The following is a 17,178-nucleotide window of genomic DNA, read 5'->3' on the forward strand; positions in this document are numbered from 1 at the left end:
ACTACGGACCCAGAACTTCAGCACTGCTTAGTGAATGGCAGAGATAAGGTTGGCTAATAGCCACTTACTTAACCGTTCTTAACCAACAATCACCACAACTCTATCAAGTGTAATGGCTTAAAAGATATTTTGACTTTGACTTTGTCTTTGAACCATGGTGTGGGTTAAGTAAAGTCATGGCTTAGGGTCCTTGGCTTTTCCTAGGATTTGTCAACTTTTTACTGCGAAAACATAATCAGCTTTTGAGTTTAAGCCGCCAATTTTATGTACAATAAAATTGTGGTGGAATAAGTAGTTCTACTAATGATGATATGAATGATGATTATGAAGATAACGTATTAATTATCGAAGTATTATTTGTTCTAGATATAGCCGTAAGTGCTCCATGGGAGAACGATGGCGAAGGAGCTGTGTACATCTATAGAGGAGACAAACACGGACTTAGAAGTCAGTATGTGCAGAGAATCGTCGCAAGAGGAGCCAGGGGTCTCGGCATGTCTATAGCTAATGGACATGATGTGGATGGAAATAAATGTAATGGTAAGAAAGACTGAAAAATAACTTAATTTGAAAATTTATCTACAGTCAGTAATCTACAAGTATTATTTCGGAATAATTTCTTATAATACATTATATGGCTTGTCATACAGCAGATAAATTTTTTTTTTATGAAAATACAAGGACATTACTCATAGCTAAAATTATTTTAAAAGTTTTCAATGTTACCTATGCACTTTAAAAGGAATAGGGATGTCCCAAAAATAAAATGCGGATACCAAAAATATACAAAGTACCTACTTACCAAAATTAACAAACAAAGAAAATATATACATTGTTAAAACTTTTTAGCTTATACTCCACAAGCTTCCTGCTATCAACAAGCACCCAGATGAATGTCACAGACACAGTTTAAAAAAAAACTATCTAAAATCATAAAGTTAATCAACAATTTTTTGCAACAAAATCGTTCATCCAATATTAGATGCAGCATGAAAATTTTCAAAATTTCTGTAACTGCTTTTATTTCAGATCTAGCTATAGGTGCGCACGCGACTGGTACAGCTTACATCTACAGATGCATCCCTACCATACATGTGCACGCAAACATCAAGATACCAGAGGCAGTAGATTTACCACAAAATGCCACTAACTTTACTGCAGTATTCTGCGTCAAAGTACCACCGATGAAAAACTGGCCATATGTTGGGATAGGTATTTATTTGTGTATAAAATAATTATAATATTTCCTTTTACTCGTAGGGCAGTGGTTTCTAACCCATTTGAAATTAACTCCTCAAAAGTTTAGTGGTAAACAAGGTGCAGTGCGTTGGTTGTACCCACTATTATCAGATTGCAACTTTATGTTGCCACTCACGAAATAGTTTTCCCATTTTGGAAGTACTTCATACGTTCAGGTTTGGAACCAATGCTGTAAAGCTTTTGCAAGTTAGATGTATGATCTTTCTGGTTAAATTTAACATTGCCAAATCTCAGGAATACTCAGGAGATTTAGAAATTTCAATTAAATTTAGGATAAATACATTATGTTCTTCGAGCGATTTGGCCTACCCATTGCCATCTTAACTTACATATTCTCTGAACTTCCGACTTAATACTGTTCTGATATTTACAGAACTGACTGCCTCAATCACTGTGGATCCTGAAGGCAACAGGGCCATGCTTACTGGAGAGTCCGAATATAGCGTTCTCGCTAAACCTGGTGAGGACAACTGCCAAGAACAAGCTGTCGCGGTGATGGTAAGCCGAAATATCTCAAGTAGTTTTAAAAAATGGCGAGATTAAATTCCGAAACTAAAAAATAGTAAAGTGAGTATAAATTGTGAAACATAGATGCACTATTATAGTAATATTATAAATGCAAAAAACAGCTTTCACAGGAACATCAAGAAGTTTGTAATAAAAAAAAATAAACCCATTAGTGGGTGCGATAAGACCGCCTATTGCTTACCTTGTAATTTTGTCTGTGTACCTGTGTTTCTATATCGCTTACTATTTCTGGTGTACAATAAAGAGTATTTGTATTGTATTGTGGGAATCTTTGAGCTGATCACAATTTTGAATGGGCACGACTGTTGAAGATCGAGTTAATTAACTATTTATTTTCTGTTTAGTTTTTTTAATGTAGTTGGGTTTGTTTTGATTTTTTGAATTATGTTTCTTCAGTAGTATATTTTGATGATTATTATTTTATTAATGTTCCAGCCAACGGCAGATCTTTCCAGACCAATTACCATCAAGTTTGATCTGGAGCCACTTGAAATTATGACAAGTAAGTGTAACTTTAAATTTAGGGTCATACTGAAAACCAGCACTGCGGCTTGCCATGGCAACACGCTGAGTATGGCCTTTTTTGCTTCTTTCGGCACAATGTAATTTTTTCTTTCTTTTTTAGTATGAAAGAGTATCTAATGAGGTTGTATTATTTTTAATTGTGATTTTTTTTGCTGTGCCGAATTTTGTCAAATAAATTTATTCTTATGATTGGATTTTTGGAGTCTTTTCGTATTTTTTTTTAAATACCAAAAAGAAAAATCCAATCATAATTTGATTGCTTAGTAGCGACATCTCTTGTCTGGGTGAGCGGTTGGTTCCGAAAGAGTGTGACGTCTGTCGACGCATCATAGATGTCGCTAGTGCTGCTGCTTAAGTAGCAAAGTAGAAATAAGCAACCTGAGATATGTATGCATAGGAAAAATTCGTGTCTAGATTCCTGTCCAGCAGTGGTGTAGGGGTTATAGCACGCAGCACGGAACGCTGAGGACCTGGGTTCGATTCCCAGTGCTGTCTCTTTTTCTGGTTTTTCTGTGCATCCATGTCTCAGTTGGTATTTTCGATATGAAATTTATTCTTTCTTTCTTTCTATGTTTCTTAAATTAGAAAGGAATTCGCAGGGTGTGAGCTTGACCCGCACTTGGCCCGATTTTTTACTTCTTTATTGGATTCTCAATGTTATGTGTGTTGTTATAGAAGATAACCCAACTTTTGTGGACACTGCTGCAAGGTTGTCAGAAGAATCCAATCTGCACTCCGAGTTTGACCTCCAGTTAACGCGGGATTGTGGTGAGGATCTGATCTGTAGACCTTGGCTTGAGATGACCTTGACAGCTCTGGACAGGTGAGCAACAATACAACAAGTACCTTTCACTAAGCGCACTAGTACAATTGAACTTCTCATCTCTGTCTGCCGCTGTCTTATACCGTTTGATTAACCTACATTTATTTAGCTATCGTAAATTATACAACGTTACTCTCAGATCTCTGAAGCCGTGGTGGCCTAGTGATTTGACCTATAGCCTCTCAAGCAGAGGATCGTGGGTTCAAACTTCGAACCCCGGCTCGCGCCCCTGAGTTTTTCTAAATTCATGTGCGAAATTACATTTGAAATTTTCCACGTGCTTTACGGTGAAGGAAAACATCGTGAGGAAACCTGCACAAACCAGTGCATCAATTCAATATGTGTGTGAAGTTCCCAATCTGCACTGGGCCCGCGTGGGACCTAAGGTCCAAGCCCTCTCACTATGAGAAGAGGCTTGTGCCCAGCTGTGGGCCGAATAGGCTAGGATGATGATGATGACTTGAGAGTCAAGATCTCAGGATCTCTTTTGCTTTTCACCGGTTTCCTCACTGCTGAAGGTTGTGTCTAGTCTGAAGGATGATGGCTTATTCCACTCGATGCATTATGTTTTTTGTGACAGGTTAGTTAGAGAGAGACTTAACTAGGTCTGACCATCGGGTGGGTGAACGGCTTTTCTAGGAAACTCATTCGACCCACAACCCTTTACTTTCCTCTGAGTAGATATAGTCTCTTTTCAGATTGTCTCACTAACTGTACAATAAACTCGTTCAGCCCTTACATTCCAGGGACGCAGAGCAGGCTGGGAGCTCTCATCACTGTCCGGAATATAGAAGAACCGGCGTACGGCATTCGGGTCCATCTGACCCTCCCGGCACAGCCGAAGAGGGTTCCGCAGTCTTGTAAATTGCAAGGTAAAGTCACCGCTGAAAATCCGAGATTGGATGGGTTAGTAAAGGGACAATTCGATAGTTTCCTAAGTAAAAAAAATGTTTGTTTGTTTAGTCGATCAAACAAGAAATGACAAAAATTAAGCGCGTCCGTCAAATTTAAAGAGTGGGGAGTCCGTGATGTCAAGCCATGAAAAAAAAGTGCTGAACTGCGTGACGTCAGGCGAAATTTAACTGGCTATACCTTCGTATTTTTAGAGTCTCCCCACATCTATGCACGCGGAATCTGCAATAGACCCGTCGGCAAGCGTCGGCCGAGCCGATCCATGCCTTTTCAGCTCTTATTGCGTGAACATAAGGTATTTTTCTATCGGCTTTTGCCGATTCCGCGTCGATAGATGTGGGGATACCCTTAGTTAATAGGCTATATTTTATCCCGGGAAAGTGTAAAGTTTCCAAAAGACAGGCAAAGTTGCGAGAAAAAGTCAGTTCTACTAATAGAGATAATAATTCTAAACCCCCCAGGATTGAACATGACCTGCAACCTACCCACACCGCTCTTCAGACATCACTCCGTAACCTGGGAGGTGGAACTGGAATACACCCTCAACGCAACTGATGAAGAAGAACTCTACATAGATGCTGTCATTGAAGACCCTGTCTTCTTCAGAAATGTGAGCGACGAACCAACGCAAGAACTGAATATGCTGATCATACCTGAAGCTACATTTAATATCAGTGGGTACGTATAGGTAAAATAAAGAATTCGGCTTGTTTCCCAATGCTAAGCATTAGCCTCTTAGTGAGAAAGTTACGGCAGTTGTTCCCACGCATGTCAATCACCACTATCGCCATCACTGGTTTGAGCAGATAGTTTCTATTTTTTTTTGTTTGGAAATATAGTCGTGCCTTCGATGCGGTAGGTACACTTTGAACATCGATTAATGCATGATCAATGAATCATTTACTAACCACAATAAAAAAATCTTAAATAGCTTTTACAGGGGTGTTAGATGTATTAGCTGTATAGTCATCCAACTACCTGCTGAAATATTTTGGATTATTTTAAGACACTTTAGAAAGAAAGTTGACTATAATAAAATTATGTAGACATGTAAAACATTTACAGAACAACTAATTATCAATATAGAAAGCTTGTACAGAAAATTAAATGTTTAACAAAAACTTTTTTAATCATCACCTCAGTGTTTCAAAGCTGAATTAGCATAATATTAAGGTCTCCGAAGTATTTATTTCAAATTTTATTTCAGCAAAGCTCTCCCCAACGCGACGGTAGCGGTGTCGAGAGAAAAGCTCGCTGAAGGAAGCCTGATACCTTTTGCTCACTATTTTGAGGTAATTCATGCGAGAAATATTGCTTTAAGCGATAATCTTCGTGTAAATTTATGACAAGCTTCCAAGGGTCTAGAAAATGAAATACTTGTTAAATATGTCTAAAAGAAGGTTTTACACTGTTATACTATGTTTTGAACCTAGTTATTGTACCTACTAATATTGTAAATTTTAATGAGAGTTGTTGAAAATATGTCTTACTTAAATGTGCAAGAGCGCCAGAACCGATTTAGATAAATTTTGATATTGAAATAATCGAGATCCCCGGGAAAGCTGATATATATTTTATTTAGGAAAATATAATGGCAGTGGCGATGGGTGAAATTTTTGAATAGGCAACCCGAAAAAAAAACACGTACCTTAAAAGCAGCGAATTAAGAAAGGGCAAGTGAGAGAAGCACGGGTAAGGCTACTTTGAACGCAAAACCTCGTAATTAGTTGACATCACCCTTATTTTTCTTGACAATATTAATGCTTTCATATTACTAGGTAATAAACGCGGGCCCTTCCGACTGGCCTGTTCTTGATGCCAGACTCCATCTTCCCGAAAAGGTAACATTTTCAATAGTTAAAAGTGTATTCATACGAATTGGTACTTGGAAACTTCACAAAGACTACAACTAAAACCTACAACAATTTCTTAATTTTGTTTTATTCATTAAAAACCCTTAATCTCCTAGTATTTAATAATAATACTGGGGCTCAGTATGTATTGTATTCAGTTGTCACCACAAAGCCATATTTCGATGCGGTTTATAAAGTTAGTGTAAACTCCAATTCAATAGAATCTGACAATCCTGTAGACACTTTGTGATGTGACTATTATTCTTTTTTGATTCCTTTTAGATGATAATTGCAACAACAGGGACATATATAATCAAGTGTGCCCACGATAGGGTGTCTTAAATATGTAGAAAATTGACAGATTCTATTGAATTGTACTTTAGCTGTCATTTTATTTTGTCGAAAAGGTCGAAACGAAGGAAAAGATTATAAAGAAAGCTACTGCTAAACCACAAGCTATTACCATAACCACAACATTAACATAACGAATATTTCTTCAGGTTGCTCTATCAACTCCAATTGAGGGTTGTGTGACGGACTCCAACGTGACCATCCTGGAGTGCACTTGGTCGGTACCAGCCAACGTGTCACTACCGATCGTACTCTTGATGAAGTACGACTTGAAAACGCATGGTGAGTAACCTTATTATATTTTATTGACTCAGGTGTTACTTTTCGGAGGTCTATATCAAATAACAGAAACAAATACTTTGCTCACCCGCGACCTTTAAATCTTTAAATTGGAAGGTCGCATGTGAGCAAAGTAATTGTTCAAGTTCATTAACCTAATTATACTAGTTAATCAGTTTACTTAAGCTGCAGAGAGACAGAATGAGTTCATATTAGGAAAGAAAAATTCTCGAGACCCGCTAAGGGGACCGACAAATCACGCTGTGGATTTAGTTGGCAAGTTTGCTTAGTTTAGGAGTAGGTCATAAATTGTCCCATAATATTTATTTGTTTATTTTATTTTGAGTTGTTCTTCATTGAACTAAAATAATTTATTTGCTCACCCGCGACCTTACGACCTTTTAAGGTCGTGGGTGAGCAAGGAAATTCTTTTAGGTCATTGATATGGGGATATAGGGGCAAGTAACGCCTGATTCAATAAATTATTCTTCCTTGCGGTGTGCTATGGAGAAACATGCAGAAGGTAGAAGTTTCGTCACATTAAATATGTTTGTTTGGGAATCAATAACAGAAAGAGCTTTACAATAGCTTCATCATCATCATCATCCCAGCCTATATACGTCCCACTACTGGGCACAGGCCTCCTCTCAGAACAAGAGGGCTTCGGCCATAGTTCCCACGCGGGCCCAGTGCGGATTGGGAACTTCACACGCACCATTGAATTGCTTTACATGTTTGTGCAGGTTTCCTCACGATGTTTTCCTTCACCGCAAAGCTCGTGGTAAATTTCAAATGTAATTCCGCACATGAATTTCGAATAACTCAAAGGTACGAGCCGGGGTTTGAACCCACGACCCTCTGTTTGAGAGGCGATAGGTCAAACCACTAGGCCACCACGGCTTTTTTACAATAGCTTATTAGCTGAGATTATCTTGAGGAAAGACAAAACATTTACCGAGAGGGCAAATTCAGTTTTAATGTAGGTGTAATTTAGAAGCAAAGGGAGGCGCAGTAAATAAATTGCATTCAATGAATATAAATTCGATTCATTGCAACTTGGGCGTTTTTAGATATTGTTTTCAAAATTATACTGAAACTAGTAAATATTGATCAACCAGAAAATTAGAACTGGGGCTAATAATTCAATTATGTTTCTCGTTATTTTGTAAAGCATGCTTCGTCAGATGCATCAAATCAACCCCAGCAGTTGTAAATTTATACAGCGACATTTTTCGATATTATTTCTACCAAATTACTTTGCGAATTATTTTGTATTCATGTTGTGCAGGGCATAAGTAAAAGTAGAAATGAAAATTGGAAATAATAATATATATTTAGCATAATTTGAGCGCAATGCTTTGCAGAGGAGTAAAGTAATTTTATCCATTTTATATTTTTACTATTCTTCAAGTGGACGGATTACCACCCACAAAACAATATAACAGAAAGATAACATTTCATTCGAGACAAATGGACTTGAGAATACCAAGATTATAGAGACATCCAAATCCAATAGCATTGGCATGGGATAAAATCCCCACCGGATTGTTGTTGTTAAAATACTTGAGGAGCTTTGTGTTTTTGTCGGCATTTGTCTCGTCAATTCCTCACAGAGATTGTAGGATTATTTGGTAGAGGGATTTCAAAAGTTTTTTTTTGAGATGTCTTTCCATTCGTATAAAACGAATCGAGAATAAGAAACGTACATTATATTTTTGCATAATAATCCGTCATAACATTTTATACTAGATATTTGTTTTTTGATCGCGTTATCTCACTAATATAAATCAACTAATGTATAACTTTAAAAAAATAATTATGAAATAATTGCCAAAGGAATAAAATAAGCAACCGAACAGTATTTTCAAACCACACTCATGATTCAATTTCTAAATCACATTACAAAGTTAATAAACAGCTCGTGACAACCTTAAAACCAATTCTATCCAGTTAATTACACGAATTAAATTGTAAATTTCTTTTAAATCCGCAGGTAAAACCCTAGAAGCTGACGTGACACAAAACCTCACCACAATCTTGTTTCTCTACGAACAAAACAAGTAAGTAAGAATAAAGTCATGCCACAAAGAAAGCGATTTTCTAATACCGACGCCTGTGTTGTCAATTATAAATAAGTTTGAAATAAGAAAACATTTTTCATATATTTTTTCGTTTTTTGTACTTGCACTGTCACGAATAAGTGTTTTCTTCTTTTTTTTCTATCTTTCTTTCAAACTAATTATTCGTATCAAATTTAAGTCTTTCTGACAACTAAAAGCTGCCAATCCACAATAAATTATCAGGGCTCTGTACTCGTAGGGTCCAAACGGAGCCCTAATTCTGTCACTTGCCGAGTCTGTCTAGGTCTGCCTTTCACACAGTCAGTTTTTTATAGTCAAATGGTTAAAAGCTACAGTTAATTTTCACAATAAGCTCTGAGCTCCATCCATAAAAATTATCACAAAAACATTTTATAACTTTTAAATTCCCATTGACGGATTTTGTGATTTGCCAATTATATTTTTTTGTAAGTCAAGACGGCGCACTGGGCCGTTATTTTTTTACCTCAGTTAATTTAATTACAAGCTGGGAAAATAAGTTATGGTCATGATTTCATCTTTAAGTCAGCGTGACATTTCTATTCCTCCTACAGTCAAGTGCAAAGATATCGACACGGCCAAAGTTACAAAAATATGTATACACGACTTTATGCATTTAACATTAAGGGCGTGTATACATATTTTTGCAACTTTGGCCGTGTCGATATCTTTGCCCTTGACTGTACAAGTTCTGCGACTGCCATCAATCCGCTTGTGGCCAACCGCTCCACTTTCAACGCGACCTTATCCTTAAAGATACTTTGGTGGATTTCTCCATCTTTGTCGATATTAAATTCCTGCTTTTTGTCAGCCAAGTTAAGATTAAATTTCATAAAACACCTGCTGATTTTATATTTCGATTCCGACGCAGTTTCATTTTGCTTTATAAAATGTTGCTGTTATAATAACCCAAAATGTACTCAATTCAGAATAACGTAGTTTATTTATTTTCTTGTTATTCATTTTTTCCTCTTGAATTTTGCGATTTGTTTTCACAATTCTGTTCTCATTATATCTAACTCAATAAAACGTAGATTATATACTCAGTGGCAAAAAATTTGGCCCACTCTACATACAAAATTACCTATAATATCTGCTTACATTTGAGGGCCAGATTTTTTTGCCGCTCAGTATATTTATAACATAGGTACCTATATGTATATCATCCCAGCCTATAAACGTCCCACTGCTGGGCACAGGCCTCCTCTCAGAATGAGAGGGCTTGGACCGTAGTTCCCAGGTTTGTTCAGGTTTCCTCACGATGTTTTCCTTCACCGTAAAGCTCGCGGTAAATTTCAAATGTAATTTCGCATATGAATTTTGAAAAACTCAAAGGTGCGAGCCGGGGTTGAGCCCACGATCCTCTGCTTGAGAGGCCATAGCCTACATACACCTATATACCTATATGTATATGTTAATTAATGTATCCTCTTATAGTGAGAGAAGGCCTATACCTAGAAATGATGAGATGACGATGGTAACGCATAGTCTCTCTTCTAAGTCGCTGCACAGCTTAATCGTAGTTCTTGATCGATTGAGGATCAATAATAAACCTAAGACCCATGCACATGTAACTAATCACAAATAACTAGTTACAAACTCAAATTACTAACGAGTTGCTTGAGCGTCACCGCAAGAAGTCATTAATATGTATGGCGTATTATAAAGTTAATGATTATATCATGGACAGGGATATTTGGAAATAATTCCGATCCGCATTGGCGATCCCTTACTTCAAATAGCGAACCTACTATGTTAAAGTCAAAGTCAAAGTCAAAATATCTCTATTCAATTTAGGCTAAAACAAGCACTTATGAATGTCAATAAAAAATCTACCACCAGTTCGGAAAAACCTCTGTTGAGAAGAATCCGGCAAGAAACTAAAAATAAAGTTTGTGTTAAATACTTGTGATGTAAATATATCATTTAATAATGTTTTAAATCTGTTTAAAAATATATATACCTCGTTGAGTTTATTGCCGGATTTTTCTCAACAGAGGTTTTACCAAGCCGGTGGTAGATTTTATTTGACAAGAATGTTTACTAAGAATAGTATACTTACTTACCTATAGAGCTTGTTAAAGCCAAAATTGAATATAGATATATACGACGCGACTAGTCAGCAACCGGTTAGTAACGACATATCAGTCACGCCGACAGTGGTAAAAAAAAATAAAATTTTTTTTAGAGTATCTCCCATAGACGTAAAGTGGGGGTGATTTTTTTTTCTCGACTTATCATATGGTGTGGGGTATTGTTGGATATGTTGGAGGGGGGGTTGCCAAGAAGATTCTTCTATAACGTGATCTGTTTGCGAAATATTCGACTTTAAAGTGCAAATTTTCATTAAAATCGAGCGTCCCCCCCTCCCTCTAAAATGTAAACTGTTCTTGTAAATTTTTGTGATAAAAATTAAAAAAAAATCAGAATGGCAGTAAATATATCAAATTTACAAGGAAAATTATAGCGGCTAAGATTTCTTATGAATTATTAGTTGTTTAAGAGTAAATAGCAACCTAAGGTATAAAATATACCTAAACTTGTTTTTTTTTTGTAATGGCTACGGTGCCCAATCCTGGGCGTGTCCGACACGCTCTTGGCTGTTTTTTTACGGTGTTGAACGGCTTCGTCGCCAGACTAGTGTCCGGGGCAAGTCCGCCAAAAAAAACGGTCCGTTATCCGGTGAAAACAACGGTTGTCTACAAGCGGCCATACAACACCGCAAAAAACTCCGTTGTCCGGTGAATACAACGGACGTCTACAAGCAGCCTAAAACGCCTTTTTTTTTGAAAAAAATGTGGTGATTTTATCCTTGCCTTCCACACCACAGTGCTAGAGTCCGAAGATCGTAGTTATTTTCATAATCCATACTAATCTTCTTCTTCTATATTAATAATTTCGTCAAGGGGTACGGTAGACTCGAACGACATCCACATCAAATTGAAGAGCGTAAAAAATTAGTCAATCCGAGTCGACAACTTAAGTAGAAGTATTTTTAATATAAACTTGAATAAATTACTAAGTATATAATGGCGTTGCGAAGTAAAAATGTCAATGTCATCACATCAAAGTGGCGTGAAATACCGATACGTAGGTTAGCTGTGAAAGTACGTTTGTGATAATATTAAGGCTGGGAATATACGTCAGATTTTTCGATAAGTACGACAGTCTTTACACTGGCAAAAAAAATTTCAATCTTATTATTATGAGTACATTTTACCCAAGCGAAGCCGGGTTTTCATCTAGTATTATTATAAATGCGAAAGTGTGTGTTTGTGTGTTTGTATGTTTGTCGTGTTTCACGTCGAAACTTCGTGCTACGACCGACGGGATTTTTGGCATAGAGATAGTTTATGGGCCCGAGAATGACATAGGAAAGAAAAAGAAAGAAAGAAAATAATTTATTTATAACAGCAATGAAACATAAATTAGTAATATAACAAAAAAAGTGTTGCCGCACACACACACATAGGCTACTTTTTATCCCGGAAAAATTCACAGTTCCCGAGGGAACAGCATAGCGCGCGATAACCGAATTCCACGCGGGCGAAGTTGCGGGCAAAAGCTAGTAGCTAATAAAGTAAAGAAAATGAAGTAGACCTTAAAATAACATATTCCAATACCTCTGGCCCTTATTAATAAACCTGTTTCATATTTGATAAGGTAGACTTTTTGCCTTTAATTTTTATCGCCGCTCTTTTTTTCGTCCACGTTTCAGTATCTTTTTTTTATTAAATAAGTTATGAGTTTGAACGAAGTCAGTTCCCACTTTATACGAACTTTAATTAAGGTTAATTCGATTTTCTTTTATGAAATTGATTTTTATTCTCCTCGTCAAACTGAACAACATTAGTTCAGCGACTTTTAAAAATAAATTAAACGTGTAATAAAAATTAAAAAACTAACTATTTTTAAAAATCGCTGAACTAAATGTTGTCAGTTTGACGAGTATGATCTATGTTTTAATTATTTGCTCATATTACAGGCCACCCATATATATACGATGGACGTGTATGTTCTTATATTTTCGACTTTTATTGCGTAGAATGCAACGTTTTCATGCCAAGATGATTATTTGTTTGCATAACCGTATTGTTTGCCCCCGTGTGGTGTTGGGTTAGATAAAGGAAAAATTGCGAAAACTGTAAATTTTTAGTTACATCATATAATAAAAATATTTATACGGAACCCTCTGTGCGCGAGTCCGACTCGTACTTGGCCGGTTTTTTAATATCGTTTTTCATTTCAGGACTACCTACATCACTACTACATTGGTGTTGAACCCGGCACCACCAATATGGCCTTTAGTAGTAGGGGCCATTACTGGTTTCGTGCTACTAGCTGTTATAGCATACGGACTGTACAAGGTAAGTCCCGGATTGCTACCACCATCTTGCTCGCTAATCCTGCCGTGAAGCAGCAGCGCTTGCACTAATGTGTTTCGGCGTGGAGAGTAAGACAGCCGGTGAAATTACTGGCACTTGAGGTATCCCATCTTAGGTCTCTAGGTTGGCAACGTATCTGCAATCCCTGTGTTATTGCAGGTGTCTATGGGCGGTGGTGATCTCTTACCATCAGGAGACCCACTGGCTCGTTTGCCATCCAGTCGAATAAAAAAAAGTAGAATTTAAAGCAGCGTTTCCACCAATAATGTGCGAGGATGTGTTGCGAGGGATGTGTCTTGTGTGTGCATGGGGGAATATTCGGGCGCTTGTACCGCAGTCATTGTTCTCAACACTTTTATTATCATATTTCTTAAGAAACAGGTACAAAAAACATCAACATCTGACACATTATATTGATGAATGATGACACAATGTTGATGTTTATTGTTCCTATTTCTTAATAAATCTGATAAAAAAAGTTTTGAGAATAATGACGGCGGTACAAACGCCCGAATATTCACCCATGCACACACAAAACACATCACACCGCATATCTCTGGTGTAAACGCTGCTTTAAACCATAGATTCGGTGTACCTACTGCCTTTTCGGCGAAATATGTTTCGCTAAATTTCATTTAGCAACCAATCTTTCGCCGAAGTTTCATTTGGTAAACCATTCGTTGGCATAACTTTACTTCGGATTTTTCTTATTTTGCAATATTTTTATATTGCAAAAGTTTATTTCATCACACTTTTATGTGGCAAATAATTATGTAGCAAATGATTGGCTTGTCAAGTAACAAATACGGTATTTGACAACTTCTGAATTTGCCATATCTTAATATTATTATGAAAATATGTAAGTGTTTAGCGAGGAGAAAACTTAAATCGGTTGAAAATTGGATTTATAGCGATTTTTTGAAAAATCTATATACCTGTCCCTTTCTCAAACGCTTTTCTCTATGCAGCAAGTATGGGACTACTGGCGTATGACGTCACATGCCAGTATGTCTTTCTCTGTCTAATCTTGAATTTCAAATCTTTATAACTTTGTTATTTATAAAGGTAGCTTAAAAATTGTTTCTCTATTCCATAAAAAGCATTGTGTAGTTTTAATTTATAAAACACATAGAAAATAGTCAAATACAGTATTGTCAAATAACATTTGGCCAATTTTTATACTGCAAAGTAATACTTCAAAATTTGTGCGAGCGAGCGAAGCGAGCAAGATGGTTCGCAGCAGAAGCGACTTGGATAGTTTAGGTTCAGAACGCTACGCCTTAGCCTTCGATGTTAGGTTTTTTTTTATAGCAGCCAGGATAACTGCCACTAGGAAAGTAGGTTGGATGCCATTCAATATGTTGCTAAGTTAAAGTATGTCAATCAAAACATTTGACCAAAAAATAAATGACATCTTAAAAAAATCCCGGTTAATAATTTGCACAATAATAATTTACCATATGACATCCGTGCGAAATGTTGAGTTGGGAAATGGGCCAATCAACTTTTTTACCGACACTAATCTGTCCGCGACATTTTTCAAACAATTGCAGATTTTTGTAAGTAACCATGGTTTTTCTGTAATTTAATAGATGGTGTACATGAATACATGCCATCCTACGTATGTTCAACCTATTAAACCGTGAAATATCTTGTTGGAAGTACGATTTTTTGGTAACGCCAGAGACAATTTTGGTAACGCAGGAGACGCCCAAAGTGTCGGTAAAATAGTTGATTGACCCAAATAACATTTCGCCTAAATAAAAATATAGGATAAATAGTTTGGGAGCTAATCATTTGCTAAATAATTTTCACCCAAACATTAGTAAACCCATAGATTCAATGACACCCCTATTTAAAATCTCGATCACATTTAACCAAGTTCAAAGGTTCAACTTCGTTTGTCAAGAATAGTTTATCCCTATTTCGCGAGAACTATTTATATTAACGTAGCTAATGGTTGGTTTACTAATTATAATATTACCAAGGATATAACTAAGTACTTAATGTTTTCTTTCTAAAATGTCACTAGTAAATTTCTTTCTAGTAAATTATAAGAGGTTAGTGTGTTTAACACAACACAAGATACAATAATATGATAGGAAACAAAATTAATAAAAACAACATAAATATACCTAACTATAAAAAGAAAACACCATCTAGGAGGCCCTCCTGCGGCATAGACCCCAACACACTGGCGGCATTACCTCTCTGTACAGTTAGAGATATTCGCTGGGAGAGGTAAGCGCCAGCTCTGGGTCTGTTTAGTTTTTAGTAATTAGTTTTGTATTTTGATTTTATTGCTTTATGTTGGTTGTTTTATTTTCTAGATAATTTGGTCGCCTTCCGTGAAGTCGCCAAGCGGTCACAGCGGAAGACCAGCGTTGGCCTACACGGCCAACACTATGTTGAGCTGGGACCGCTTCGCGATTTTGCATATTGTTTTATTTTTTTAATGTTTTATAAACGTGCGTAGAGCGAATAAATATTTCTATTTCTTTCTTTCTTCCATAGTACGGTTTCTTCTCAAGAAAACGGTTAGAGGATTTCAAGAGCCAGCAAGATGCGGTGCCTCTTCACGACGACCCTGGAAGTTCGGCCAGCCCTCCTTCCACTCCTCCGAGCCCGGAGAACCGTTCCACCAAAGAACTGGTGTGTGATACGGACTCCGACTGACCTAATTCAAAATTGCCTTCAAGCTTTAAGCCAACAGGAGAACTGTCATGTGCAATCGAAAAATCTGCCAAGCATTTGCGAGCCTGCGGCTGGTTTTACAAATATATTTAAATCTTTAAACTCTATACTTATGTACTATTAACAATACTTACTAATTTATTTCAAGACTGTGTCGCTGTGCGGATATGAAATCGTCAAACGTTGACCGTAGTATGAATATACATACATACAATAATAATAATTTTACATACAATAATAACTCTTATGGCAAAGGACCGTTGACATCTCCAGTTGGTTTAATACTCTAAGACATTGAACAACATTCAACTCACGAAAAATTTTATATTTTATAGTTTAGTACTTATTAGCTTTCGATAATCGATGTTTCCTTTTGTTCTATCTTTATTGGTAAGTACGAGTATACCTAGTGTGCTGTCAGTTGTATGGGAGAATATGAAGACTGAATTTATTTTATTAAATGGAGATATATTAAAAATATAGTTATAAGGTTTATTTTTTAAGCACTGAATTGTAAATCATTTTATTTTTGTAAATACCTACAGATTTAATTTATTAAACTTTTTTTGTATCCATTTTTTTGCAATTACGCAGTAAAAACTGTAGCGATCTCTAGATAGATCTAGATCTAGAGATCTAGAGATCTCTCTTTTCTTTTCATGTTTTATACTACGGTTAGGGCTACATCGAACCATAGAAATATATTTATCGATTTTTAGAATGTGTACCTAAAGACAAGACCTACATACAAATTTATTCTAAAATCGATTTCCAACAATTGGCAGAAAACATCGGTGAACAAACAAAAAAAAACACCAGAAAAAAAAAGTCGCCCAAAAAAACAACTAAAAATTAAAAAAGTAGTTATGCACTACCTAGCTGTTGCCCGCGACTTCATCTGCGAATAATTCGTTTATCCCTATCCCGCGGGAACTATGCTGATTTCCTGCAAAATTAGCCTAAGTTAATTTAGTATAAGTACTTACCTAGTAATATTTTTTTTATCTAAGCGTCGTCGGTGTCGGGGGACCGCTAAGGTTAATACTTTAAAAAATACTTTAGTTTCCTGTTAAGCTTAGCGGTCCCCCGATACCGACGACGCTTAGATAAAAAATATTACTAGGTACTTACTAAAAAATCTAATTGTTCGCAGATGAAGTCGCGGGCAACAGCTAGGTAGTGCATAATTATTTTTTACTTTTTAGTTGTTTTTTTTTTTGTTCTTCTTTACAATCGTAATTAATATTGACAGGGAACCTTTCGCGGGTCAGTCCAACTCGCGCTTGCTTGTTTTTATGCTGGATTAACTAAATTTCTAACATTCTTTTTCCACACGACCCTTTTCGTGTCAAAGATTATCTCGTGCTCTTTTCAATGATCGTGTATTTTCGGCTATTTCCGCCTCACTGAGCTCTTTGTATGCAATCAAACGAGAAACTAGAGAATATTCCTTTTCCATGCGATTTCTT

At 36.5% G+C, this 17,178-nt stretch overlaps 1 protein-coding gene across 1 annotated transcript in view; it reads left to right on the plus strand.

The window, feature by feature from the left end:
• Nucleotides 1–16,730, plus strand: part of LOC141432223 (integrin alpha-PS3-like) — a 29,290-nt gene extending 12,560 nt beyond the window's left edge. The window contains exons 10-22 of the mRNA XM_074093742.1: nt 367–540; nt 1,030–1,212; nt 1,634–1,758; nt 2,224–2,290; nt 2,989–3,136; nt 3,869–4,008; nt 4,510–4,726; nt 5,256–5,340; nt 5,827–5,889; nt 6,402–6,534; nt 8,525–8,591; nt 12,880–12,997; nt 15,530–16,730. Of these exons, the coding sequence (XP_073949843.1) occupies nt 367–540; nt 1,030–1,212; nt 1,634–1,758; nt 2,224–2,290; nt 2,989–3,136; nt 3,869–4,008; nt 4,510–4,726; nt 5,256–5,340; nt 5,827–5,889; nt 6,402–6,534; nt 8,525–8,591; nt 12,880–12,997; nt 15,530–15,691 (1,682 nt within the window). The 3' untranslated portion in view covers nt 15,692–16,730. The remainder of the gene's footprint in view (nt 1–366; nt 541–1,029; nt 1,213–1,633; nt 1,759–2,223; nt 2,291–2,988; nt 3,137–3,868; nt 4,009–4,509; nt 4,727–5,255; nt 5,341–5,826; nt 5,890–6,401; nt 6,535–8,524; nt 8,592–12,879; nt 12,998–15,529) is intronic.
• Nucleotides 16,731–17,178: the final 448 nt, after the last annotated feature.

Source organism: Choristoneura fumiferana, chromosome 10 (genome assembly GCF_025370935.1).
Source record: "Choristoneura fumiferana chromosome 10, NRCan_CFum_1, whole genome shotgun sequence".
In the NCBI taxonomy this organism is placed as follows: Eukaryota; Metazoa; Arthropoda; class Insecta; order Lepidoptera; family Tortricidae; genus Choristoneura; species Choristoneura fumiferana.